General features: G+C 46.0%; 1 protein-coding gene across 4 annotated transcripts in view; it reads left to right on the top strand.

Annotated features, from left to right (window-relative positions):
- Positions 1-27416, top strand: part of ARL6 (ARF like GTPase 6) — a 955202-nt gene that overhangs the window by 658411 nt on the left and 269375 nt on the right. For all 4 annotated transcript variants that reach the window (XM_085603578.1, XM_085603577.1, XM_085603576.1 and 1 more), the window contains one exon: positions 228-357. In XM_085603578.1, the coding sequence (XP_085459704.1) occupies positions 228-357 (130 nt within the window). The remainder of the gene's footprint in view (positions 1-227; positions 358-27416) is intronic.

Here is a 27416-nt window from a genome sequence, read left to right on the forward strand (position 1 = left end):
GTGTTGGTGCGAGACAGACTTTGTGCTCCAGTGCAGAGAGCATAGATAGATATGGAGCATTCCCGCCCTCTCCCTTTCACGCAGCGCAGCACAGCAAGGTGTCTTGCTGCTTTGCATGAAATGTTAAATATGACCATTATTTTCTTGAGGGCCTCCTTTTTTACATTTCTTTTATGTTTGTTACATAATCATACTTGACACTCTTGTTGTTCTGTTCTGATCCCCAGACATAAAACATAAAAGAATACCCATTTTATTCTTCGCTAACAAGATGGACCTGAGGGATGCCCTGTCATCTGTGAAAGTATCTCAGCTGCTGTGTTTGGAAAACATTAAGGATAAACCTTGGCATATCTGGTAATTGTTGAGATTTACTTTTGTATGTATATGTAGTATTAAACGTGATTACTGTTCTGTATGTACGACTTACTACCTGTTCCTGCTCATGAATTAAAAGCATTAATTAAAGTTTGAAATAACGGGTTCTAAAGAACTTGACAGTTCAAAAGTTGGACTAGACTTGAAGAACATTTAATCTCTAGCCTGCTGTTTGGAATGAGTCAGTCACTACGGGACTTCATCACAGGGAGCACAAACTTATTAGGGACTATGTTAATTGTTATGTTTTGTATCAACTTGATATATTTAAGTGAAATGGGATTTTTGGTCAGCTAGGGCATGTGCCAAAGTCGGGCAAAAACCACCACTCTAGTCAAGATAAGGGAGTTATACTCCTAAAATAACCCCTGTTCACCCCCTTGGTAGCTTAGCACGAGCAGTCAGGCTTATCTTAGAGGCAGTATGTAAAGCGTTTGCACATAACCAACAGTAACACAGTGAAAGCACTTCAAAAGGACACCACACCGGTTTAGAAAAATATCCAATATTTTTATATATTTAAGACAAGACCAAAAACGATAAAAATCCACAATAAAGTACTTAAAAATCTTCAGTTATCAAATAGTTCCTTGATGTCGATAGCTCCGTTCGGGGGCTATCACGGCATTGTGAGCAAACAAATCCAAACAGTTCTGGCTGACCCCAGCGTTGCAGGCCAGCTGCGGTGTTATGGAGACCCGCTAACAGTACCTTTTAGAAATGCAGGGCGTCGGCGACCTCTCGTTGAGGTTCTGAAAGCACGGCGTCAACAGGCGTCAGTTCTGGAGGTCGGTGCAGGAGTCTAAGGGGGCCTTGAAGTCACACACGTTGCAGATCGAACTCCTCTCTGATGAAGTCAGGAGCACTGGCGTCTGGTGCTGCGGTGCGAAGTGCAGCAGTGTGGTGTTCGATGCCCTCAGGACGCAGTGCGAGCAGCGGCTCGGTGGCGGCGTCAGATGGCGTTGTCGGTGAGACCAGGGTCGCGATGCGAAGTGAATGGGGGGCATGTCGCGGTGCTGGCAGGTCGCGGTGCAAGCAGTGTCTTCGTTGCTGAAGTGCTGTCGTCGGCTGAAGAACTGGAGTAGATGGCGCCGGCGTCAGTAGGCCAAGGCTGTGGTGCGGGATGAGGGCGGTGCGTCATGTAACTTTACGAGCGGTGGACTCGAACCACAGTGCAAGCAGCGGTGTGGAGCGGTGGCGTTGGGGACACCAAGGCCTCGTCGCGAGGCAGTGCGGAGTGCGGTGCCCACAGGTCACGGTGCGAGCAGCGATTCGTTGGTGGAGTCAGCAGGGGTCGTTGGTGAGAGCAGGGTCACGGTGCGGCAGTGCCCTCTGCGGTGCCTTCAGGACATGGAGTCGGAAGTGGCGTCGTATATGTCGAGTTGCTTTTCTTCTGTCACACAGTCCCCAGTGCTGAGGGCAGAAAAGCTTGAAGTCTTTGCTGTTCCTGAGACTTCGTGAACAGGGGGCAAGTTCTACCTCAAACCCTTGGAGAAACTCACAAACTAGATTGCAGAAAGATCAGTCCAGTCCTTTCACTGCACAAGACGGAAGCAGCCACTGTAGGCCAACACAGCAAATGGTAGGTTCTTCTCACAGCTTCTCCGGCGCTTCTTGGCAGTCTCCTTGGTCAAAAGAGTTCTCTCATTCAGGGGCCCGGGCCTCAATATTTATATTCCAAAAATCCTTTGATCTCTTAGGCAGAGAATGTCTGTACCCGGCCAGAACCAGTTCTGCCTTCTCTGTTGTGAATTCCTAGCAGGTGGTGAAGACGGCATTGTCAGAGGCAGACCAGGCCCATTGAGGTGCAAGGAAATCTCCTCCCTCTTCCCCCATTGCAGCCCAGGTCTATACAGCCGTTTCCTGACCCACCAAGACTATCTGGAGCCACTCCCGCTCCCCAGCCTTCTGTCATCCAAAACCCAGACAGGCAATCCACATTTCAGCAGAGGCACACGGGATGACTGAGCAAGAAAATACCTACTTTCTAAAAGCGGTATTTTCAAACACAGAACGTAAAAATCACCTTTTCTAAAAGATGCATCTTTAGATTCTGAGTTCAGGCATACTAAACTTTAGTTACCCGGGCCAGTTATGTTTATAAGATGTTATAAACAAACTTCCCATTCTGTCCTATGGGTAACGGGTAACCTTGCAGTAGCGAGAAATTAAATGGGCCGTAATTCGTTACCAGGACATGCCACATGCACCAGGGCATGTCCTACCTTTCACATACACAGCAGCAGGCCCACCTTGGGCCTACCTTAGGGGTGGCGAACATGTAAGAAAAGGGAAGGTGGGGGACAGCAAGTGTGGGCTCTTGCCAGTTGACATGGCGTACCAGACCACGCACGGGCTCTGCGATGGCAGGCCCGAGTTACGTTTTACGGGCCGTTCGTGTGGGTGGCACAGTCCAGTGCTGCAGCCCTCCAACGGCTTTTGGATTTACAGGCCCTGGCACATGCAGTGCACTTTACTAGGGACCGACACATAAATCAAACAGGCCAATCATGGAAACATCAATTCATAACACATTTTACCACAGGAGCATTTGCACTTTCCCACTGATCAGCAGTGAGAAAAGTGTGCAGAAACACTAAGCCAGCACCAACGGAGTCGAAACCGGGAGGTCAGAAAGCAAGAAAACTCAGGGAAAACACATCAAAAGATGCCAAGTCTAACATTAAGTATACACCATGATACAGGCGACATGAGTAGAAACAAAAATTAGGACCATAGTAATAATCACAGGTGTCATCTGCAGTTCCCAATGGGACAGGTGGAAGCAAACAGAAGGATTTTTACATTGATAATATAAAGGTGGAGTCTACAAAAACATATCCATATTTAGGTATTTTAATCGATAATAAGGGCTCATGGCGACAAGCAATAAAAGCAAAGAAATTACTTTTTATGAGGACAACAACGGCTTTGGTTAATTTTTCGCAGAGGTTGGGCAAGAGACCCCCAACGGAGATGCTCCAAATATATTGTGCCAAATGCGTAAGCATAGCGACATATGGGGCAGGTATCTGGGGATATGGTAAAGTGAACGAAATACAGAAAGTTGAGAATACCTTTTTAAGATATTTATTAGCAGTCCCTCAAGGCACCTCAACATTTCTCTGTCACACAGAATTGGGAATTCCCTATATCACAGATACAATAAAGATACAACCTGCCCTATTATGGCATCGTATCTGGTCCTCTCCGAAAACATCATTTAATCAGGAGGTTCTGAAGGATAGCCTAGGTCTTGAGAATGCCTTGAAGATCGGGTGTCTCAAGTACGTAAAACATCTTTTAGTTGACTTGGGTCTACAAAATTATTATAAAAAACTCTCCCTGCTAGCCTCAATCCCTAGGAAAATCTTTAAAAAACAATGCATGAGCCACATGGAGGAGCTGAGATTCGCCGCAGAGGCAAATAAGCAAACAGTACAGAACAACCTAGCGATGCAATCTAGCCTTGGCATCCAACCATACTTAACGTTTACCATAAGCGGTTACGATAGATTTGTGTTGACACCCTTTAGGCTGGACGTATTTCATCGCTTGGCAAGCTTCCCTGAAACGAATGATTGGTGCAAACATCTAGTAAACTGCCCCTGCGACGAGGTCTCGTCGCAAACGATGCATGTGGTTCTCTTTTGTAGATTCTATGAAGAACAAAGAAAAAAATGGATCAAACCAATATTAAAAATTTGGGGAATGAGACAGTGTCGCCCGGCCTACCTTGCATTACAATTTCTAGATACAGAATGTTTTACAAGGAATATAGCACAATACTTAAAATCTGTAATTAAGCAAAGAAAATACATGTGAAGAATGTTTTACTATGAACTTCGTTTAGTGATTAATTTTTTAACTTTCTTTTTAAACTGACATATTTGCCTATCTAAAGAAACCTCCGATTGTTTACAGTGCTTGCTTACAGAGCTTAATGAGGGTGACACGAAATTATCAATTGAAAAGAGTTTTTTACATTCAATGTTTTAATGAGCTATGAAATTGTTTTTACTGTTGGAAATTGTGCTTTTATGTTTTTTTTATATCATATGAAAACCGAATAAAGATAAATTGATTGATTGAGTTCCCAATGCAAATCATTCAACCACAACACTTTTCCACTGGTTCCATTCCCATTTTCTAGTATCAGCATATAAAGCATTACCATCATTCTAGATTTTCAAGGAATTTAGTATCTGTCATAACCGTCTTCATTCGAATGCCATCTGTGATAGCCCACTACCCCATATCTCTTGCCCGGTGCACAGACACAATATTGAGTTTTTAATATCGACCTACATTAATATCGAGTTTTAAATATCGTGGGGACAGAATACCGACATCAAGAATATCGACGACCAGAATATCGACCTGAAGGTAAGAAATATCGATTTTGTTAATATCGAAGTTAGTAATATCGATAGCAAAAATATCGATGTTGATAATATCGATGTTTATATTAGTGTTATGTATTTTAGTATGTATTTTTATATGTATGTGTTCTATATTTTTTGTTAAGTTTTGTACTGTTTTTTTAAATACATGTATACATTTTTTAGAAGTTAGTATTTTTTTTTTAAGTTAATTATGTGCTTTAGTACCGTAGCGGTTTGTGGGTTTGTAGGGGAATAGGGTGGGAAGTAATTTAATTATAGTAAATTAAATAATTTTTAGGAATTATTTTTAATTAAATTTTGCGTTTTAGTTCTGTAGCAGGTTGTGGGTTCATAGGGGAATAGGGTGGGAAGTAATTTAATTGTAATTAAGTAATTATTAGTTTTTATTTATTGGTATTGATTATGAATTAATTATTAATTGGAAATTAATTTTTATTAATTGATTGATAATTATATGAATTGTATTAATTTATTATTGGAGCAGGTTGTGGGTTTATAGGGGAATAAGGTGGGTTTGTAATTTATTTGTAAATACATAATTATTAATTTTGATATTTGAGTATTGATAATTAATTTATTAATTATTAATTGGTAATTAATTTTTATTTTTTATTTATTGGTATTTTTAATTATGTATTGTTAATGTATTAATCATTATTTAATTACAAAAATGATTTAATTTATAAGTATGTTATTTTTAACCCCTATGTTATCCTACGCTTTCCCTACTGTTGCATTTTTTGGAGTGGGAATAGTAATTTTTACCCCTACTCTATCCAGCACTTTCCCTACTGTTGCACTCACTGGAGTGGGAATAGTAATTTTTACTCTTGCGCTATCCAACACTTTCCCTACTGTTGCACTGAATGCAGTGGGAATAGTAATTTTTACCCCTGCGCTATCCGACACTTTCCCTACTTTTGCACTCACTGGTGTGGGAATAGTAATTTTTACCCCTACGCTATCCAACACTTTCCCTATTGTTTCACTCACTGGAGTGGGAATAGTTATTTTTACCTCTACGCTATCCAACAATTTCCCTACTGTTGCACTCTGTGGAGTAAGTATATATATTATTTTTTTAATGTATATTTTTAATTTATTTTAACATTATATGTATTTGTTATTATTTTTAAACATGTTTTAATATTTTTAACAATGTTTTTTTAATTATATGTATTATTTACTTTATTTTACATTTTTTAACATACAAAAAATATATATTTTTTACAACTATACTTTTGACATCGATATTTTTTTCCCGATATTTTTGTACTTACCATGATGTAGATAGGATGTCGATATTCTTGACTTCGATATTTTTGTGTCGATATTTTGCTACCTCGATATTCTGTCCGTGATCCCTCTCGCCCAGGATGTGATAACGGACCAGGTGACCTCATCCTTTGAATAGTAACACACAGTGTTCCTGCACTAATCCCAGAAAAGCAAATTTGTATTTGACTTTCAGCTCTTTAGGCCTGAGTTTAAGATTAAACAAGCAATGTTGCACTGTGAGCTTAGGAGGAATATTTATAATGTCCGCTAATTCAGGCACCACCACTCACCAGAATGTTTGCAGATGTGCACATCTCCATGTCATGTGAAGAAAGTAATTACTCTGTTTTCTGCATTTTAGACATGTTGATGATCTGCTAGAGTAAATCCTATGCATTTGCAGAGGGGTCATGTAAATGTGGTGGAGACAATTAAAATGTATTAGCCAAAATTTGGCATTTCTCAAAATCTGCTTCACTTGCTCATGAGTTTAGTTACTTTCTTTATCTGTTAGTGGCGAATGTAGGTCGATGTCCTAAATCCATTGAGCGAAGGGATCAATTCTTTGTCTGTCAGCCTTTAGTACCCTGTAGAAATGAGGGGTAGCCTGTGCAGTGTGACCCAGTTCCAAAAGTGTGGTTGTAACCGCAGAAGCTGTGAGGGCAGCCGGGAATCTTGGCCAATCTTCCTTAGCCGTGTTAGACATTTTTGCAAATTGGAAAAACTGTCCAAGTCCCACCCCAAACTGGAGTTGCTACCTCAAATGAAAAGAAACTGTGGTTGAGCTGAATGGAATAGTTGATAGTTTTGCCAGCTGCAGAGAAATTAAGCTTTACCTCCTCGACCTTTTATCCTACCAGTCCTTACTGAAAGTGAGCCCACCTACCGAAGCACCACATGACCTAGCTAAAGCTAGGAAAATACTCCCCACCACCCTTTTTCTTTCTCCTTGCCTCCAGCCCCTCCCTCTCCTGTCTGGCCCTCAAGGTAAAACCTTTGATTGCTTTCTCTCTCTGCTCCAGGAGAGACTACTGTGCATGGCCAAATATGTTTATTTAGCTTCTCTTTTGTAGTGGTGGTGGTGGTGATCCCTCACCCTGGTTGGGCATCACTGCCTCTTCCCGCCAATTCCAACATCATCATCCAATACTCCAGGTGAGATGAATGTTGGCATCTGACAACAATGGCCTGTATATTTTCAGAATAGTGCAACCAGAGACAACATTATTTGAAGCAGCAGCCGGAACTGTGTGAATGATGTGATTACACTTTGTCAAGTTGAAAATAGCTTATCAAAGCTCACTTCTTGAATGATTTAATAAGATCCGTGTCAAATAGATTACTGATAATTTTGCACCTTTGGGTTCGGTATGATTGAAGTGACTATGCAGTCCTCAAACGTATTGCATCCCTGAACCTCTGCTTTCTGTTTTATATCTCCATTGATTGTACAGGGGGTTCCAGAAATGTAACATCTATCTCTGTCTGAGTGATGCACCACTGAATATCATCTAACACACCTTCCATATAGTTCACTTTCTTCTCTTGGTAGCAGATGTTGCGCTGTAAGTCTTTCTTAAGACGAGCAGCAAAGCTTCTTCCCATGTAATATTCTCACCTGTAACCACAGCCATTTCTATGTTCAGCTCACAGGAATCACCAGATGTTTGTGGTCTCAGTGACCTATTCTCTCTCTTCTTAAGTGAATGCTGCTTAGATTTTTGGAGAGGCAGTGTGCCAGACTTTAAAACGAGCCGGTTTGTCCTATTACTCCTTAGCTTCCTTGTTGCTATGCTCTGGCTGTCTGTTCTTAGGTAGATATGGACAAGAAGCTAGCAGAATGCAATCTCAGCCCCAGTATATCAGCGCCAAGTGTCTCACTTCCCAACACGACCCGGTGCCACCGTCTCTGCTGGACAACCTCCAATCTCTTGTCTACTTTGAGGGTTGGGTGTTTTTATTCTGTCCAACAATCTATTCCTGCTATGTAATATGCAAGAAGTGTGGTCCGCTTGGGACGTTCTGGGCCTCAAAGCATTTCTCCTCTGATTACGGCCATTTTAGATGCTATGGAGATTGCAGTGGAAGAAGATACAGTATAAGGGACCAATTCACAGAACTAATCTGAGATAAAATCCTAAACTTACTACTTTTGGTATTCACAGAAGGCATTTAGGAATAGTAAAGTTAGGACTCCTAACTTTACTACTACTAAACTGAGACAAAATCCTAACTTTACGACTTTCGGTATTCGCAAAAGGCATTTAGTAGTAGTAAAGTTCTTTACTACTACTAAATGCCTTCTGTGAATACCAAAAGTAGTAAGTTTAGGATTTTATCTCAGTTTAGTTAAGCCCTGTTTCCTCTTCTTTCTTTCCGTGATGGATGTTTGAATATTGTATTATGAGTCAAGGAGCAAATAAAACATCGCAAATTTAAATTGCATCAGCAGTTTTAAGTTCAATTAATGATGAGAGTTGGGATATGATTTCAAAACCTTTATTCTCATTAAGAGATTAGTAAAGTTCTTTTATTTTTTTCGTTTTTATTTCGATTAGTCCATAAATCAAATACGTTTATAGAAATATCTTGGTAAAGAATGGTTAAAATAAAGCATCAAATATTGCCTTAAGCGCTTTGCATAAAGGAATAATTCCCTATTCTAAAGATCAGGCTCATTGTTTTAGATTTGCAGAACCCATGAAGTGTTCGAATTTAAGAAAAAAGAGTGTGCTCAGAGGGGCATAAAGCTTCAAGCCCAATTAGAGCAGCAGTACTTCCCATAAAGAGTAGTTCATAAAACTCAGCCGAGTTTCAATAATTCCAAGTAAATCGGCATGCAGTTACAGTAGCAATCTGTCAAATATCAAATAGCAAAGTAAAATAAAGGAGCAACAGCAGAGGCAGTAGCCACAACAGTCAAGAGTGGCACGGGAAAAGAGATAAGCATTGCATCTACCTAGGAACATGCACTGATAGAAAAGTCAGGAATACTTGTTGAAAACATTGAATACTTGTTGAAAACATTGTATCGGGCTTCTTCAACCGTGGACCAATAGGATGGCAGCATTGTTCGGTAAGTAGGTTCAGCTCCTTCGTTCCCACAAAAATACATGCAGCTTGCAAACTTTATCACAGGTTAGCTTCAGACAGTCTTGCGTAGTTAGATTCTGGAAACATAAGACTTAGTTCCCATGGGCACTTGAGTGTAGTGAGTGAGTATAGGTCGACCATCTACATCTCAATTTCTTTCACTGCGAGAACAATGAACTACTAACTAAAAGGCAAAGTCACTGTTAAGTAATGCATTCCATTTAATAGGTTCAAGAAATATTCTTGAAAATACACAAGTTATTCTATTCAAACTTTCTATGAAACATAAGGAAATAGGATATTCTTTGTCATTCATGAATAAAAATGTTGTTTGTGAAAAGTAATGTATTTGTTAAACCGTAACATTACGCAGTTATGACAAGCTTTTTTAAGCATGTCACTTTAAGATCCAGCTTGTAATTCACGTTGTGCACATTCCAGCATTGTTTGCTTCTAGTTATAGCAAACTTGCTTCTTAGCTTTTCTATGGCCTATACGGATAACTATGACTGCCCATTGCAAATTAGCACATTTGAAATGTGTGTCATTTCAGCATTAAACTTTACATTTATCATTGCACATTCAGCTACTAAGTTGACTAATTTTCGAGTTAATTAGTGGACTCTATTAGTCCCCCATCTGATGGTTATCTTAACTATCACACTATCATAATTTCATGTGAGTTCTGCTCAAAGGGCACTTTTATCATTCATTGAATCCCATCGCTGTCCTTTTAGACTGTGAAACTTCAATGACTTCCTATAGTTGTCATTAATGGTGTAATTTTGGTTAAGTCTTTTCAAATATTTTATTATTTTCTTTTTACATTCTCTTGTGTATGTAATATATACAGCCCTTGAATAAAAAAAACAGGCATAATAAACAAAGCCCAATTATTAGTACTGACATAAGTATAGCTTTCAGAATATCTCCTGCTGGTGTTGCAATCCAATTCAATCCATCTAGATTCCATTTTTTTTTTTTAAATATATATTTTTATTGGCATTATAGGAACTTAAACTGATCATTATACATATACCAGACATCTGCATATATTCATATTAACATCTTATACAGTCTGCTTAGATTTTTGAACATTGATACGCCATCTTATTTCCTAAATCAAAGGATAACTATACAATTCCCCAAACTGCACCTATCCCTCCTCCACCCTTCCTCTTAAAAACATCAACTCTTCAGCGTCAGTTCCCGTTTTATGTCCCATATCCATTTAATTCTTGGTGTTCTCTACTATGACTCCTTGATGTCTACTTAGTTACAGAGCATCAATATCCGTTTTGTGGGGGATTGTGTATAGGTGATGTTATCACCGGTGTTTGTAGGTCCTTTATATCTGCTAGCATGACCGCCCATGCCCACAAATCGTCCTCTAGTTTCTCATCACGTCTCACTCTCTTCATTCTTACCGCCCCGACGCTGCTCATTCCTTTCAACCATGACTCAATCTTCGGGGGAGTAGGACCCATCCATGATATAGCAATTCGTCGTTTGGCTAATGCCAACCCAAGAATTACACATTTCCTACTCAATTTATTTTTCTTTGGAGCAGGAAGGAGACGCAACAACACCTCCCGTATACCTTTGGGCACGGACCATCCCGTTGCTTCCTTTATTTTTTCTAATATCGAAGCCCAAAAATAAGACCGCATTGGGCATGTCCATACCATATGTATAAAATCCGAGTCAGCGGTTCTGCACCTGGGACATCTGTCTGATCTTTGTCAGAAATATCCTACTAAGTTCTCTTGGAGAAAGGTATGCCTGGTGTACAAAGTTATACTGGATTAATTTAAACCTAACATTCGAGTTTATAGCTTTGACCCCTTTTTGTACTTTAATCCAGTCTTTTCCCGACAAGTGCTCCCCAAGTGTCTCCTCCCATCTAGCTTGAACCGGTAGGGGTGTGACTGTCAAATGCTCTTGCAACGCCCTATATAGGTGCGTAATGAAGCGTCTCCCCTGTGCCATATATAGCATAACCTGCAACCCTCTGGTCTCCGCAGGTTCTTCTGGGGCGGAAGTCCAGATCTCTCTGACGACTTGATGTATCTTTCCATATTGAAGGAATTGCCCTGTCCCCAGCTCAAACATTGACTCCGTATCTTTCCTAGTAATGAAGTAGAAGAGATCCCCCATCGTCAGGCACCCACCCTTCTTCCATCTTCGGACCGACATTAAGGCCTCTATTTTGACACTACCCATAGGGGCATGTCTGGGGCATAAGGGGCGTGTTCCACAACTTTCTTAACTGCTCGTTCCCATATACGTGCCACATGACGTACTATGTAAGGGGCGGATCATGTGGTGCCCGCCCCATCATCAATAGTGCTGCTAGTGAGTGCCCTCCATATGTGCCTGCTAGTAATCTTTTCTCCCTGTTGTCATTCACATCCAGCCAATGTATTGCATGCTTGAGCTAGGACGCCATGTAATATAACTCTTAAGTGTGGGACTTCCAATCCGCCTGTCTGCCATGTTCTTTGCAACATCTCAAGACTCACTCTTTTCCTTTTGGGTCCCCACAGTAGTTCTATTAGTAATGCATTCAGGTCTTAAAAAGTGCGCCGGTACTTCGTATAGGGAGTGCTGTAGTGCTTACAGACACCAAGGGAGTATTATCATTTTAATAATTGCAATTCTGCTCATGAGGGACAGTGGTAGCTTTTGCCAGAAGCCAATCAAACCTTTTATACCTTAGCTCACCTGCCCTATATTGAGGTTTATTATCTCTCGGGGTTATTTACCAGTCTGATTCCTAGATATTTAGGGTGAGAATCCACCCACAGGAGCCCCACCTCCTGAAGTGGCATCCACGGGCTTTGTGCCAAACAACCATCCGGCAGCAACCTGGATTTATTGGGAGAAGTTTTCAGGCCTGAAACCTCCCCAAATTGGGATAATATATCCAGCATTTTCGGGACTGCCTGGGCTGGTTGACGCAAATATACTAAAGTGTTATCTGCGTACATAGACACCACGTGATTTGTGTCTCTTAATCTTATCCCCTATATCTCCAATCAACGTCGTAAGGCCTCTGCTAGTGGCTCCATAGCTGCCGCATATAATAGAGGCTACAAGGGACACCCCTGCCTGGTACACCTCTGCAGCTCAAAGGCTCGGGATATCAATCCCCCTTGGTGTAACCTAGCTCGTGGGGCCTGTATACATTAGTTGGAGCCAATTTAAGAACTTTGGTCCCAGCCCCATTGCCCTCTGTGTTGCCCAGACATACCCCCAATCCACAGAATCAAAAGCTTGCTCAACATCGAGCAACGCTCCCGCATGCTCTGCCTGGTCAATTTTAGGGGAGTGCCACACCAAGGCCAAATTTTCCGAGGTTATGTGCAGTACTCCGTTTGGGGATAAATCCTGATTGATCGGGGTGGACCAAGTAAGGCATATGAGGTAAAAGGCGTTGTGCCATCACTCCACTTAGAATTTTCATATACATATTAAGAAGCGAGTTCGGTCTATATGACTTGGCTGACTGGGGGTCCCTGTCTGGTTTGGGGATCATAATGACCATAGCCTCCCTCATACTATCTGGCAGGATCTGTTGTTGTAGAGCTTCATTATAAACCTCTAAGAGATGGTCAACCAGAAGGGGAGCATACTTTCTATAAAATTCTGGCGGTAAACCGTCAGAGCCCGGACTGTTTGCGGGTTTCAATCTTTGAATCGCACTCAGGATTTCCTCTCTAGTGATTGGGTCTTCGAGTCCGTCTCCCGCCTCACCATCGAGGCATGGCAGGTCCACCGTCGCGAGGAATTCATTTATTCTCTCCAATGGAGGAGAGACCCAAGAGGCATATACCTTTTCCATATGTGCCGTTAGCACCTCTAATATTGCTGTCTGATTGTATATCATGTTCTTATGTGAATCCATCATTTGTACAATGGGGGGTGTTGATTTCTCAGTTTTCATCAGCTTCGCAAGCAACGCTCCTGATCTGTCCCCCTCCATGTGGAGCCGCTGTCTATATGCCACTCGGTTATATTTACCTAGGCGCTGAAGGGATTCAATCAGGACCCTGCAGACCTCACTCCACTATATGTTGGGGATGTGTATGAAGCAGGGACTCTAGCCTCTGTAATTCTCTTTCCTGCAGTTTCACATCTTTCCAATTGCTGTCTCACTCCATAGGAAGTTTTTATACACAGACCCCTCACCACTACCTTGATCGTTGCCCATTCCATAGCCCTTCTGGCCACCATCCCCCAGGTCTCCCTAAAATATTTAGTCAAGGCCTCCTTGATTGTCTTGGCAAATGGTGGGTCCGATAATGCCTCCACCTGCAGCCTCCATGTCGGTATCGCTGGTCGTGATCGTCTTAAATCCAGCGTAAGTAGCCCTGGGGAATGATCTGAAATCTATCCGGGTAAATAGGATATATCCTGAGCTTCCGGGGTCATTTCACCATTTAAAAACACTGATCTATTCGGCTATGAGTGTTGGAGGTGGGCGCATAACAGGAAAAAGCCCTCCCCATCGGATTCCTACTCCTCCAAACATCTTTCAGCCCAATCCCATCAATGTGTCTCTCAGTGTGCCTGTGAGTCTTGGTTTGGTGTTCTGTCTGGGGGGCTCCCGAGCTAATTCCCCATCAAGCACACAGTTAACGTCACCCATCAGAATCACTCTGTCTCCTAGGTATGGGGTCGCTGCGGCTACCACCGCAGGAAAAAAAACGGACAGTCCGAGTTGGGGGCATACTCATTGGCCCAACCGTCCAACCTTCCATGCAGGATAACAAATCGACCCTCCGGGTCTACAACATGATGCAGATGCTGGAACGGCACACCAGGGGTGAACCCAGAATAGGACGTTGCATAGAGCTGCTCCCTCCAACTTCGTTTTATACATGGTATCGTATCCCCCTTGCATGAGTTTCCTGCAAACATGCAACGGCAATCTTATAACGCTTTAAGTAAGAAAACAGCAGTCTCCGCTTGATTAACGTTGCCAATCCCCGCACTTCCAAGTAATTAGCTTAATAATGGAGGGAACCACAGTTGCCGTATCAGGAACTTCTTTTCTTTTGTCCAGTGTTCCCACATCCAAATCCTCCTGAAGTGTGACTCTGATAAAACGAAACCATTAATAAACTTAAAGTCCCTCCCCCTCCCTTTGAGACGTTTCCCTTTTAAACTCCATACTCTTACCCCACACCCCTTAGGCAGTGGTGCAATCCCCAGTCGCCCTTGACAAGGTGTCAGGAGCCGCCTCCCCTGCCCCATACCATCCCTCCCAATTTCTTCCAATACAATAGTCAGCCAGTTTAGTACAAACAATAACACTCTCAACAACACCAGCTGGCGTCAAGCAATAAAACGTTGAAGTTTTGGAATTAAAGTGGTTTGCCAGTGATTAGGCCATTGTCGAGGTGCCAGAAATAACTCTCCAGCTCCTCGTACGTGTCTCAACCTCTGATAGGGGCATGTCCACCCCGCCGGCAGTAGACATATGGCATAATAAACTTCGCTTTGCATCTAAACCACCTCTCAACAGAGCGCAGATGACTTATCTGTGACTATGAGAAGTCCTTTTCTCTCCGATGACCCTTCAGGATACATTAATTTGGAGGCATGTAGGGGGCACCGGCTGATCTTGAGTGGATGTATCAGACTCCGAAGAGCGATCATCCATACGTAGAGTTCCGTCTGAGCCCACCCGGACCCCACCCTGAAGTGACCGCTGAGGTCTGCTGTGTCTTGGTGACTGTGCTGCCTTGAGAGTCCTTTCGTTCAGCGGGCTTTGCCTGGGCTGATCCCTGGAAGACTCTGCCTCTCCAAGTGCCCTGTCCCCCCAGACCATCCAACCAGTCGGCTGTCTCTGCCGCCGATAGAAAAAACAATGCTCTTCCGTTGTGTTCAATTCTCAACTTAGCAGGGAACAAAAGACTGTATTTGAATCCTTCATCTCGCAACCTCCTTTTAACTGCTAGGAATGTTTGTCGTTGGTCTTGCACACGTGTGTAGTCCGGGAAAATGGCAATCCGGTGCCCCTCATAGGATGGCGCATCTCCCTGTCTGGTGGCCTGTAGTATCACTTCCCTATCCAGATAGTTGAAGAAACGTGCAATTATGGCTCGGGGAGGTGCACCAGGTAGCGGAGGAGGGACCAGCGTTCTGCGCCCTCTATATTAAAAAAACTTCGACAGTCTTTTTGGAGCCAGGGTTTTGACTATCCAATCCTCCAGAAACAGTTCCGAAGAGGGTCCCTCCGTACGCTCCGGAAACCCCACGAATCTCAGGTTATTCCTCCTTGATCCTTCCTCCTTGTCTTCGGCCGTATCATCTAGAGTAGTCACCCGTTTGGAGACATCTGAAACCGTCTCTTTCAGTTTCTTTACTTCCGCCTGAAGGACCTCGACATTTTGTTCATTTGCAGTGACCCTCTCCGTAGGTCACATCTCCGTAAATTGATGTCAATGGCCACCGCATCGATTTTGTTAACCATGTCATTCCTGGTAGATTGAATGGTAGCCATGATGTCCGCCAGCGATGGGTCTGGAACCTCCGAGTGCCTGGCCTCTTCTCTCTGAACCTCCGCATTGTCTCTGTGTTTCGTTTGCTCCAGTGGGCATGTTTGGCATAGTTAGATTTTATTAGCTTGTACTCGGTTGCCTTGCCCCTTCACCATAATGGAGCTCCGGTTATCTTACAGGTCCCCACTCCAGAGAAAGGAAATTAGCCCCTTCCACCTCCAAATTTGGACTCCCTATGCCTTCCTGCGGTTCAGTAAGCCCCTTTGGCCCGCTGAAACTTCCCATGTTTCAGACTTAGAGCTCAGTTCTTCCTTCTGACTTAAGTGTACAAAGTACTTACACCGTTATAGGGTGCCCTTAGTACGTAAAGAATTCTGGGTATTAATTCAATATTAATTCCTTAGTCGTCTTCGCTAGGGATGGCCATCTGGGTCTCGCTCTGTCTGCCCCTATCTGTACCACCCTTCGTGTGGGGCTTTAATTAAATATCTTCCGCAAAAGATCTTATTAAGTGAGGCTCCAATTTATTCCCTATGTGGTCTAGGAATCTTCTGATCTTTATGCTGAACTTACGGGTACCACCTTAGCTGCAGCATGGGCCCATGGATTACCGCTCCTGTGTCATTATCCAAATCGGTCTCATTTTATCTCTGTGTCCACGTTATCTCCTTCAGGCCCCACAGGCCCTGTGAAACTCCTTGTTGCAGGCCCTATTGTTCAGCTCTTATTGGGGCCTATAATCACCACCGCAGACCTTCTGCTCCGTCAGTCTCGAGGCACCGAGTAATTACCCCAGGTCCCGGCTTTCCCAATGGGCCAGGCACACTCTAGGGCATTCAGAAGGTCACTATGCTGCTGCCTCTCACACTACACGCGGTACCTGTGAATTCCATCCGTGCTTGGGGGCTTCGTCCTCCATTCACGTGCAGAAACCCCCATCTCCGCACACACATTTCTTCTGTCACTGCCATGGCTATCCGGCACCCTCTCGATACTGCCAACCGCACCTCACTGTATTTGACCCTCCCCTCCTGCACCGGGTCCCGCACGCCCAGGACACATCCCAGGGCAGCGGGCTCGCAGATCTCCGCTTCTCAGCTACTCGCATCCAAGATTGCGCCACACATGGAGCTGGTCCAGATTTCTCTTCGCACATCCATATTTTTTAAGGCTCCCAAGTTTCTCCAATAGATCGTCCGTGGTTCGGGACACCGGTTACGGGGTAGATGCCTAATTTTTGCATGAGTATGATAACGGATTACTTTTCTGCCAGCAGAAGCTCCGTAAGTTACGACCGCTCAGCCATCTTGTTCGACCACGCCCCCCTCATCCAGTTTCCAATTGTGTGAATTCCTTTCCCAAATTTTCTAAGATGCCAGGTGTTTCCAGCTCTTCCAATTCATGTTTTAAGTCTAAAATGTTCTTTGCAAATCCCTCTATTTTGTAACTCTCGTCAGGTATATATGAGCAACAATGCCTTTTTGTGCAAGTAAAATGTCTAATGCTAAATGATCCTGCAAAACCATTGAACGCATGGCAATAAGCTCTGTGGTTACTACTAGCAAAGGTCCAGAAGTACCAGTTGCCAATTTGCCTTCTACAGTTGACAGTTTTCTAATGTTCTCATCATTTAGTATGACACCTACAGGTGGAATGATTGCTCGAAATATATCTCCTAATAATTGAGCTCCATTCTCTACACTACGTTTCTGTCTGTGTGCTGGATTTATTGTTAATTCATCTATACTATTCACATGGTACATTTTAGGAAATATCACACCTAAATAGCTGATACACTCCGTCAGTAGGCAGCAGAAAATAAGCATTCTGACAACAAACAACATAAACTCCTGGAATTGCAGATTCCTCTCCCTTCAAAATTTGCCATGTTCCTCCCATTAATTCAAATGTCTGTTCACAACTACGAATTCCCACATAATTCTGGTTTGTTGGGGTGTCCTCCTTCTTTAAATACAAACTTTCCCTTTGTTTTGACTGTCTAATCTTAACTTCGGATATACCATTTTCTTTCTAAATTCATCTTCCTAACATTTTTCAGAACATCACTATGTTTGTCTTTACTCCGTGTTATGTTAGAGTCATACTAAACTTTCTCCAGTGGTCGCATCAAACAGGTTAAATTGGTCTGACAAGCCTTAACACTATTATAGGTCTGTGTAGCATAAAATAGTATCAAGCTGTGTCCATTTCTTTTCTTTGAGTGTAAATTTGTGCTTCCTATCAAATGCCCTCTAGAAGGTATTAAATCATATTTAGAATAGAAGTATTCAAAATGTTCTCGTCAATTTACAAGTGTAAGCAGTATACAACATGTAATTCCGTAAGATAACAGTTTATGATATGTGACTTCTTCTAATGCTGATGATGGTAAATGAGCGCAGACATAACAGTCCTTTGCATCCATGGCATGTGTGTATTCCTGTACTAGAGTAGATTAAACGTTTGTTGAGTGACCATCCCTATTGTAGGAGACAAATAAAGCTTTCAATTGCTCTTCCTTATTCAGATATATGTGTGTTTTTGTTGTGTTTGTATTTCAAAAATCTTTCTCATGTCTTAAATAAAACCCTACTAGCACTTTGGTGATCATAATTACTGTTATTACAAGATTGAACACATAATATATTTACACTTAATTCTAAGGCAACACATGTTTTCCCTGGAAGCATATTAAATGTAGTCAAGTTATAGTTAAAAATGCATAACTTTTTAAATAGCTTTCTTTAAGTGGTTGATTTTGCGCAAAACAATCTTCTTTTAGACAATCCTTAACCCTACTATGTGTTCTTCTAGTAATGTTATCCCTACTTTTCTACTGCAGATTTGAGCCTACCTTGATCTTCTTTAAAATAAAAAAAATAGGAATTGATCAATGTCAGTCTGTTATTTTTGTTCAACTTTCTTTTAAACTTTTCAAAGTCTTTTTGTAAATGCACAGTTCGGGTTTGTCAAATATCCTTTATCAAGCAATGCTTATTGGGATGGCGTCATTGAGGTTCAAACAGTTCAGATCTCATATCACACAGTTCATCTATTTTGACATTCAGTACTCTATCCAAATAGTGAATACCTTTGACAAGATACTCTTGCTTTTTCTTATCTTCTCAGTTTTTTTTTCTCCTGTTTCACTTTCATCACTCGTTTTTGTTTCTTCTGGTATTATTTTTTTTTTTTTTTTTTTTTTTTTAAACCGTTTATTGCAATCTCAAATATATACAAGTATGGGCCTACAACCTTCCGGCCGGCCGCTAAAGTGACAGAAGCACATGACATACATACTAATAAGGCACTTGGCTTTGCATAGACGATAAAGCAGGAGGTATCAACAACGTGGGCCACATAACTCTGAACCCACAATACGGTTTCGTTTTCTACAACACAACAACATAAAACCACACCCGCAAGGCAACCCACGATCAAAAATGACGACATGTGCTCCTCAAGTGGGGAACCCCAACCATCTAAAGAAAGCCAGAGGGGGGGAGGGAAACTGATCCAGGACTGGGAGAACAATGTGCCCAGGGCTGAGGGAGGGGGTCAACTATGGGGATGGAGCTGGTGACGCAGGAGGCAACAACGGCGGCTCGCAAATACCCCCGCGGTAAGCGTTCCAGGGGCCCCATATCTTCACCCATGCCCCAGGCTTACCCCGCGCCACATATACCACCTTTTCTCGGAACATGCACCAATCCATATGTTCTTTCCAAGCCGACACCGCCGGGGGCCTCTGAGATCCCCACAGCTGAGCAATGTCACGTTTAGCTATCATATATCCCAGAGTCACCCATCGCGTCTGCGGAACCGAGTAATCAGTCGGTTCCCACACATTCAGCAGGCATCTCCTCGCTTCAGGCAACAGCGCGACATGTGTAACCGCTCGCAGGACCTCATGCACACCACGCCAGAAGCGCTCCACCCTCGGACACTCCCACAGAATATGTAAAAAAGTCGCCAAAGCACCACACCCACGCTTACACAATCCATCCTCGGCATAGCCCATACGCTGAAGCCTTGGCCCCGTCATATACACCCGGTGGAGTATCTTAAGCTGGACGAAGCGAAGGCGAGCCGGGATGGCCACCTCCTTCGGAGAGGCCACCGCGGAAATCCAGTCCTCGTCGTCCAACTCCAGCCCATCGGCAACCCAAGCCTCGCGGAGGCCAGTCAGTAAGCCCGAGCGGTCATTTATCAATTTCTTATAAATGAGGGAGATCGTGCTGTCCGGAACGTGGCCATCTAGCACTCTATCCTCCAGGGGGGAGGACTCCGGGATGGAGGCCACGTCTGGGAAGACGGAACCCAGTGCGTGACGGACCTGCAGGTAGCGAAAGTATTCACTGCCCTGCAGCTGAAACTCCGCCTGCAGCGTCTCGAATGTCTTGAATCCTCCCCTCGTCCAGAGATCTCCCACTGTACTGATGCCTATCATGTCCCACCTCTCGAAGCCCTTCGAGGTCCACAAAGAGCCAAGCCTCTCCGACGCATACAACGGTGACGCCCGGGTCAAACGGTCCTTCCATCCCATAGCTGCATTAGCCGCGTGCCATACTCGCACCATGACACGCGTGGGTCCCGTCAAGCGGGAATCGGGCACGCTAGTGTAGAGCGCTCGATTGTAGTCGCCACCGGGCAGGAGCATTTTGTCCATTTCAAATGCCGGGTTTAGGGCGGGCCCATAGAAGCCGTGATTAATTGCAGCTAACTGGGAGGCCCAGTAATACCGCTTAATATCCGGGAGGGCAATCCCTCCGTCGTACCACGGGAGCGTCAATTTTGCCAGGGCTATACGCGGCCTCCCGTCCCAAAACAGACGGCGCTGTAAGCTTTCCACCTCACGGAAGTAGCGCGCCGGGACCAAGTCCATAGTGTTCTGGAGAGCGTACAAAAAGCGCGGCAATGACATCATCTTGAACAATGCCGCCCGGCCGAGCGGCGAAAGCGGCAAGCGCCGCCAGCGCGCGACGTCCTCCTTCAAGCGCTGGAGGGGGGGAAGCAAGTTTCGCTCGTAGCGGGCCACCGGGTCCAGCGTGATATAGACCCCCAGGTATCGAAATCCCTGCGAGGCAATCTGGATCGGACAGCCCCGAGGGAGGACAGGAGCCTCCCCGGAAAGCACATAGACACAGGATTTAGCCCAGTTGATGACAAGGCCAGAATTTCGGCCAAAGGAGCGCAGAACATCGACCAGGACAATCAGTGATTTGCGCGGGGAGGCTAGGTACAAAAGGATATCGTCAGCGTAGAGGGACACGCGGTCCTCATACTCGGGGGTCCAACGGAGACCTCGGATAGAAGGGTGCCACCGCAGCCACTCCGCCAGGGGTTCCAGGGCCAATGCAAAAAGGAGCGGCGACAGGGGACAACCCTGTCGTGTGCCCCGTCCCAGCACGAATGGGGCCGAGACTCGACCATTCACCACCACCTGTGCCAGTGGGTCCGAGTACAACAATTTGACCCAACTGATGAATCCTGGGCCAAATCCGAATTTCGCCAACATCGCCCAGATGTAGGGCCACTCGAGCGTGTCGAACGCCATGGTGGCGTCCAGGGATGCCAAGATGGCCGGCTCCCGCACGAACGGAACACGCGCGAGCACCCCGTGCAAGCGCCGCAGATTAAGGGCCGTATTGCGATGGGGAATGAAGCCGGACTGGTCTTGGTGGACCAAATCTCCCACCACGCCGACCAGCCGGTTAGCGAGCACCTTGGCGAGGATTTTAGGCTCCGCGTTTAAAAGCGAGATAGGCCGGTAGGATGTAACCCGGTCCCGCGGTCTACCCTCCTTGTGGAGAACCACGATGGTAGCCAGACGCTGGTCCGGCGGGAGGGAGCCCCGCGAGTGAGCCGCAAGGAACATAGCGCGGAGGTGAGGTGCCAGTACGTCCGGTCGCAATTTATACAGCTCGATAGGAATGCCGTTCGGGCCCATGGCCTTGCCAGAAGCGACCGAGCGGATGGCGAGGGCAATTTCGTCCGAGGTGGGGGCGGCATCCATCAATTCCCTGTCCTCCATTGAGAGGGAGGGCAGCGCGATGTCACGCAGCAGGGCATGAGAATCCTCCTCCGGGCAGGGAGAAACCGGGGAATATACCTCGCGGAAATAATCCGCGAAGCAGGAGACAATGCCTTCCGGTTCAGTGACACGTACACCATCCATTCTTTCAATCAGCGGGACCACACGACTAGCTCTCTCCCTCTTATCCAACCACGCAATCAACTTACCAGCCTTATCACCCACATCATACAATCGCCCCTGTTGCTCTCTGCTGAGGCCCCTGGCCGCCTCCGTGACGAGGGACCTATAGGCCGCCTGCTTAAGGTGTAAAACGTGCAGCGCAGCGTCAGTCACCCCACTCCCCAGACCACCCTCCAGTTCAGTGATTTCGGCCTCCACTCGGGTCACCTCCTCCTGTGCGCGCCTCCGGGCATGGGAAATAAGGGAGAGGGCCTCCCCTCTAAGCACAGTCTTGAAAGCCTCCCACAGGGAAATGGCAGACGGGACAGACCCCACATTCTCCTCAAAGTACCGTTGCAAGGATTTAATCAAATCAGCACGAATAGTGGGATCGCGCAGGTACCAGGCATTGATTGGAGCTACCCTGCCCTCCCCCCTCGGGAAGACATCAAAGTGCAACAGGAGTGGGGAATGATCTGAAATACCCCGCGCCAGGTGGCGCACCTCCCCCACTCTCCCGGCATAGGCCGCAGGAACAAGGACATAATCAAGCCGCGAAAGGCTACCATGGGCCCCCGAATGGAAGGTGTACTGCAGCTGAGCGGGGTGCCTTAGACGCCAGCAGTCCACCAATCCCAGCGTGTCCAAAAGGCCAGACAGCCACGCTTGTGCCCGGGGGAGGTCCCTAGGGGGATAACGATCCAGAGTCCCAGAAGCCACCGCATTGAAGTCCCCCCCCAACCACCAGAAGCCCCCCCGGAAGGTCAAGCAGGAGGCGTCCCAGGTCCGCAAAGGTGGTGGACTGTAACCCCGGTGGGACGTACACTGAGACAAAGACGACTACCCTGCCCTCCATTCTCCCCACCAAGACAGTGTAGCGTCCCCTCTCATCATGGCGCACCTCGTCTATTTCTAGCGGGAGCGAGGTCTTGACCATAATGCCCACCCCTCGCGAGCCCGATGTGAAGCCCGAGTGGGCCACCAAACGATAACCACGTCTATTCATGGCACAATAGGAGTTACCAATGAGGTGTGTCTCCTGCAAAAAGACCACATCAGGCGAAATCCGTTTCAGATATTGCAGGACCACACCCCGCTTAATCCTATCACCCAGTCCGTTAACGTTCCAGGACAGCAAAGTCAGGTCCCTACCCCCCATCACGTACAGAAGCCATCATTAGTCCCCCCGAGAGCATCTAAAAAAAAACCAATACAATAAAGGGTTTGCCTTGCGGTAGAAACGAACCACACCCCACCCCAACCCACCCATCCCAACAGAACTCCCCCCACCCTGCACCCCTGCATGAGCCCAAACAGCCCCCCCAAAGTGCAGTGTGCCTGTCGCCCCATGGAAAGAAAACTAACTAGTCCCCCAGAGGAGGAGGGAGATCCCCCAAGAGACTCCACACGACCTCCGCAGGAGGGGAACTTACCCTAACAGTCAATGGTGACAATAACACAGTCCAGAGCAAGGCCTACCATTAGTCCCTCAGTCCTGATCCGGCGGGCCCTCCCCACCAACCGCTCCCCCCCCACCTCCCCGGCCCCGATCTCCGGGCAGAGTGTCCAGCCAGTCCCCGGCCGCCTCGGGACGATCAAAAAAGTGCGTGCGGCCATCCACCTCCACCCTCAGCTTAGCCGGAAAAAGCATCGCATATTTGATATTCAGGTCCCGTAGGCGACGTTTGACACCGAGAAAACTCAGTCGCTGCTTTTGGACCGCCGGAGTAAAGTCAGGATAGAAATTGATAACCATATTGTCCAGTCTGACCGGCCCTTGTAGCCTGGAGGTCTGCAGGATAGCGTCCCTGTCCCGAAAATTGAAAATCCGGGCGATGAGAGGCCTCGGAGGGGCTCCGACCTTAGGCCTACCCCCGGGGACCCTGTGGGCACGTTCCACTGCAAACAATTTACTCAGCCCCCGAGGCTGGAGATGGGTGAGGACCAATTCCTCCACGAACAGATCCGCTGCCTCTGCCTCGCGTCCCTCCGGCACCCCGATAATGCGGACATTATTCCTCCGGGCCCGACCCTCGGAATCCTCCAGTCTACGATGCATCATGGCGCTCGCCTGGCCAAGCCTGCGCACCTCCTGTTGGAGGGCCGCCACGTCGGATGTGAGGCCCGAAGTAGAGCGGGCCAGAGAATCGACCCGGTCATTTGTTTTGGAGAGATCGGCTCTCACGAGGCCCACGTCCACGAGGACCGAGTCGATCTTCTGCGCCAGAGTGTCAAAGCGCTGGTCCACCGAGGCCTTCATCTCGGCGATGGCGCCCATGACATCTCGGAGGGTCAGGTCCGTGGGTAGAGCAGGAGCGTCAGTCGGGCCCGTAGGGGATCTACGCAGCGCCTCTGGAGATCCCTTCTGGAGGGTGTAGCGGTCCATATTGTTGGATTGATGGGCCGCGCCACGACGGGTCGACTTCACCTTAGCCCGGTCGCCATCTTGTTTTGTGGCCATGGTCGCGGTCCCAAATCGAGCCAAGCTCCTCAAGAAGGGGGTAGACAATCCCGTTCAAGGGCTCCGGGGGGGGGGCGACCACCGCTCCACAGGACGGACCGCAGCCGGCGGGCCGGCAGGGCACCCCAACCAGGCCACACCACCGCACACCGCCTCGCGACCCTACCTCGCCTGGCAGCAAGGAGGGCGCAAAAGCGAAAGTGAAAGTGCGGGGTGTGCGAGTCGCCCAGCCTTGCCCGCCGCTGTTATTCACTTTGTCGCCGGATCGCCCCACAACTCCAGTACGGGGGGCCGGCGTGGCGAAGGCCGCAAACCTTAATCGGTGCTCCCGCCGGTGTCCGAGGTCCGAATTGAAAACGGAAAACGGGCGTCACCTCAGCTCGAGTTCAGAAACACAGTCCCCTCATCTAGGACAGGATTCGGTCAGGATTTATGCAGGAGGTCACGGAGGTCCTCGGGAGCCTCGCACCTACGCGGCCATCTTGGGTGCGCGCTAGGCTCCTCCTCTTCTGGTATTATTAATGGAATCCAATCAATTGAAAGGTTTTGTTTCAGTCTTCCTCGGTTACGAGTCTGAGGTCATTTAGCTTCACAAGTGACTCTTCTAATTTCAGTTCTTGTTCCTTCACCTGGTTCTCCTCACTGTACTGATGCTGTTTGTCATATTTCCAAATTGAGTATCGTCTTCGCTTCTACTTCGTTAAAGACTTCTGTACCACGTGGTGCAACAACAGGTACTTGAATTGGTGCAATTGGTTGCAATTCTTCACCCCTTTCTCTGTCTTGCTGCTGGTGTGATCCCGGTACCGCTGCTCCCCATGGCCTCACAGCTTGTGGTGGTGCAGTCACCGGTGCTCTAGGTTCAGGACGAAAGAGCGCGATTTCTTCTTTGGGATTTCTCACTTATTTGGTGTGCAAGGCATGCACCCAATTTGGAACTCCGCCACACTTTACAGCAGTATTGGTCACTAAGATGACCTGGAAGAGGCTTTTCCACCTTGGCTCCAAACAATTCTTCTGAACATGCCTCTTGATAACAGCCCAATCACCAGGATTGAGGTTGCAGCACTGTTCTTTTTGTGGATCTTTAGTGGCAGCTGCAACCTGGTAAAAAACAGAATGCTATATCCCAAAAAGAGAGGGGACCAGGAGCACATGTAGGTCCAGCACACATACTTCCAAGGTACATTCTATCAACTAAGGGTATGCAGTTCCTAGGCAGGGTAAAGGAGAGAAGGTATCAGGCCCATAAAGAAGGAACTGGAGTTGGGGGGGACAGTTCCTTTAGAAACTAGGGCCCTCACACACCCATGTGGGTGTCATGCTTCATCGTAAGCCATGCTCCTCGTCGGGCCGGCGCTGCAATTTTCGGAGATCCTTTGTCCCAATTCAATATGTGACGTGCAAGTATAGTGTCCAAGATGTAGATTGATTGATTGTAGTATATGTGCATAAAAGGTATGACTTAAAATAGACTAAGCAATTCTTTGAATCAAATTTTAATCAGTGAGTATGCTTGTCTAGTTAAAACGGTGGTGGCTCCCAGTAGAGACAATGGTCTCGGGTGACTGGGAAAGTTTAAAGGTCAACATGTTTCTTGCCATAAAGAAGTCAATAATGATCAAAATGGCAATTCATCAGGACCAATGGACTCTAATCTACACAGTGTTTAGAACCTGGGGTGGAATAAAGGATAATCCAAACACTATATACCCTATATTAAGTGTACCTTAATATAATGTAACCTAAAAGACTGACCTGAACTGGTGAAAAAAACCAAAACTACAACAAAGCTGTATCACCTGGTCAGCGCAAACATTTTATACTTGTAGTGTAGCATGCATCAGTTATACATGCTGCCAACTGTGATAGTGCCATACCAATATAGTGATAAAACAGGATAAAATAGAACATATAACAGGCAGGGAACACTCTTATGAAAGGAAACAAGGTTTCATACACTGTGGTGGACAAAGGACAGATAACTCACCCAATTGGGTAGTATCTTTGCCTCCTCAAGATAGTGCTGGGACCACGCTGATTTAGTGTGCTGGAAGGACATAGTTAACCAGTGAGGTGGCCCGGGGAGTTCCTGTTATCAAGAAACTTCTAATAGCGAGTAGCATAGTACTTACAGAGTCGAAGCGACATTGCACAGGATGACCTACCCCATCTCAGGCGCCTCTAAAGTAGAGGTACCGGGGAGGTCTGTGACTTAACACTGTTCTGTTCTTGATTGGTTGCAGGTGGTTTCCATAAGCAGTGGAATCCACTCTGGTAGGGAGTGCGTGGGCGCCATATTGGAAGTGTGAAAAAATGTGCCCTCGGATCTGCCTTACCAGGCCTGACTAGTCCCCATCTAAGTGGAGACCACAGCTTTAGGGGCCGCACCCTCTTACTTTACAATACTCCAGTGTCCCAGAATCCCAAATGGGATTTAGGGCTCTACTTTGAATTCTTTCATTCTTACTGTATGGCGCCCATGCACTCATGGCAGCGTTGACTCCCCTACTTATTGAAACCACCTGCAGACAATCAAGAACAGAACAGTCTTAAGTCACAGACTTTTCCTGTGCCTTCACTTCCGAGGCGCCTGAGACGGTGTATGTTATTCTGTGCAATGTGACTTTGACTCTGTAAGTTCTATACTACTCGTTTTTAGAACTTTCTTGATACTGACTCTGTAAATATAGTCACTCTCATTTGAGCAGTTAAACTGCATGCTCTGGCAAGGGCAATCAATTCTGCAACTTGTGCTAAGGTAACCCCTTGAAGCCATGAAGCTTCGACAACATAATTTATGGTACATACAGCATATGCTGCTCTCAGGGTACCTTCATTGTATCTCAGGCATGAGCTATCTACAAACATTACATGATCAGGCTCAATCAGGGGTTCATTTTTGATATTGGGTCTAGGCTTTGTGCATAAATCCGGGAGCTAGGCAATCCTGTCAAATTTTATCACAAACATTATCATTTACTGGAAGCAAAGTAGCAGGGTTCAAAATGTGGCACCTTTTGATTACAACGTTCTCAGAACACAATATTCTGTGCTCCTATTTTGTAAGCTGATTGTGGGTCATATGCTTTGTT

The sequence above is a fragment of the Triturus cristatus genome, chromosome 1_2, assembly GCF_964204655.1.
Source record: "Triturus cristatus chromosome 1_2, aTriCri1.1, whole genome shotgun sequence".
Taxonomy (NCBI): domain Eukaryota; kingdom Metazoa; phylum Chordata; class Amphibia; order Caudata; family Salamandridae; genus Triturus; species Triturus cristatus.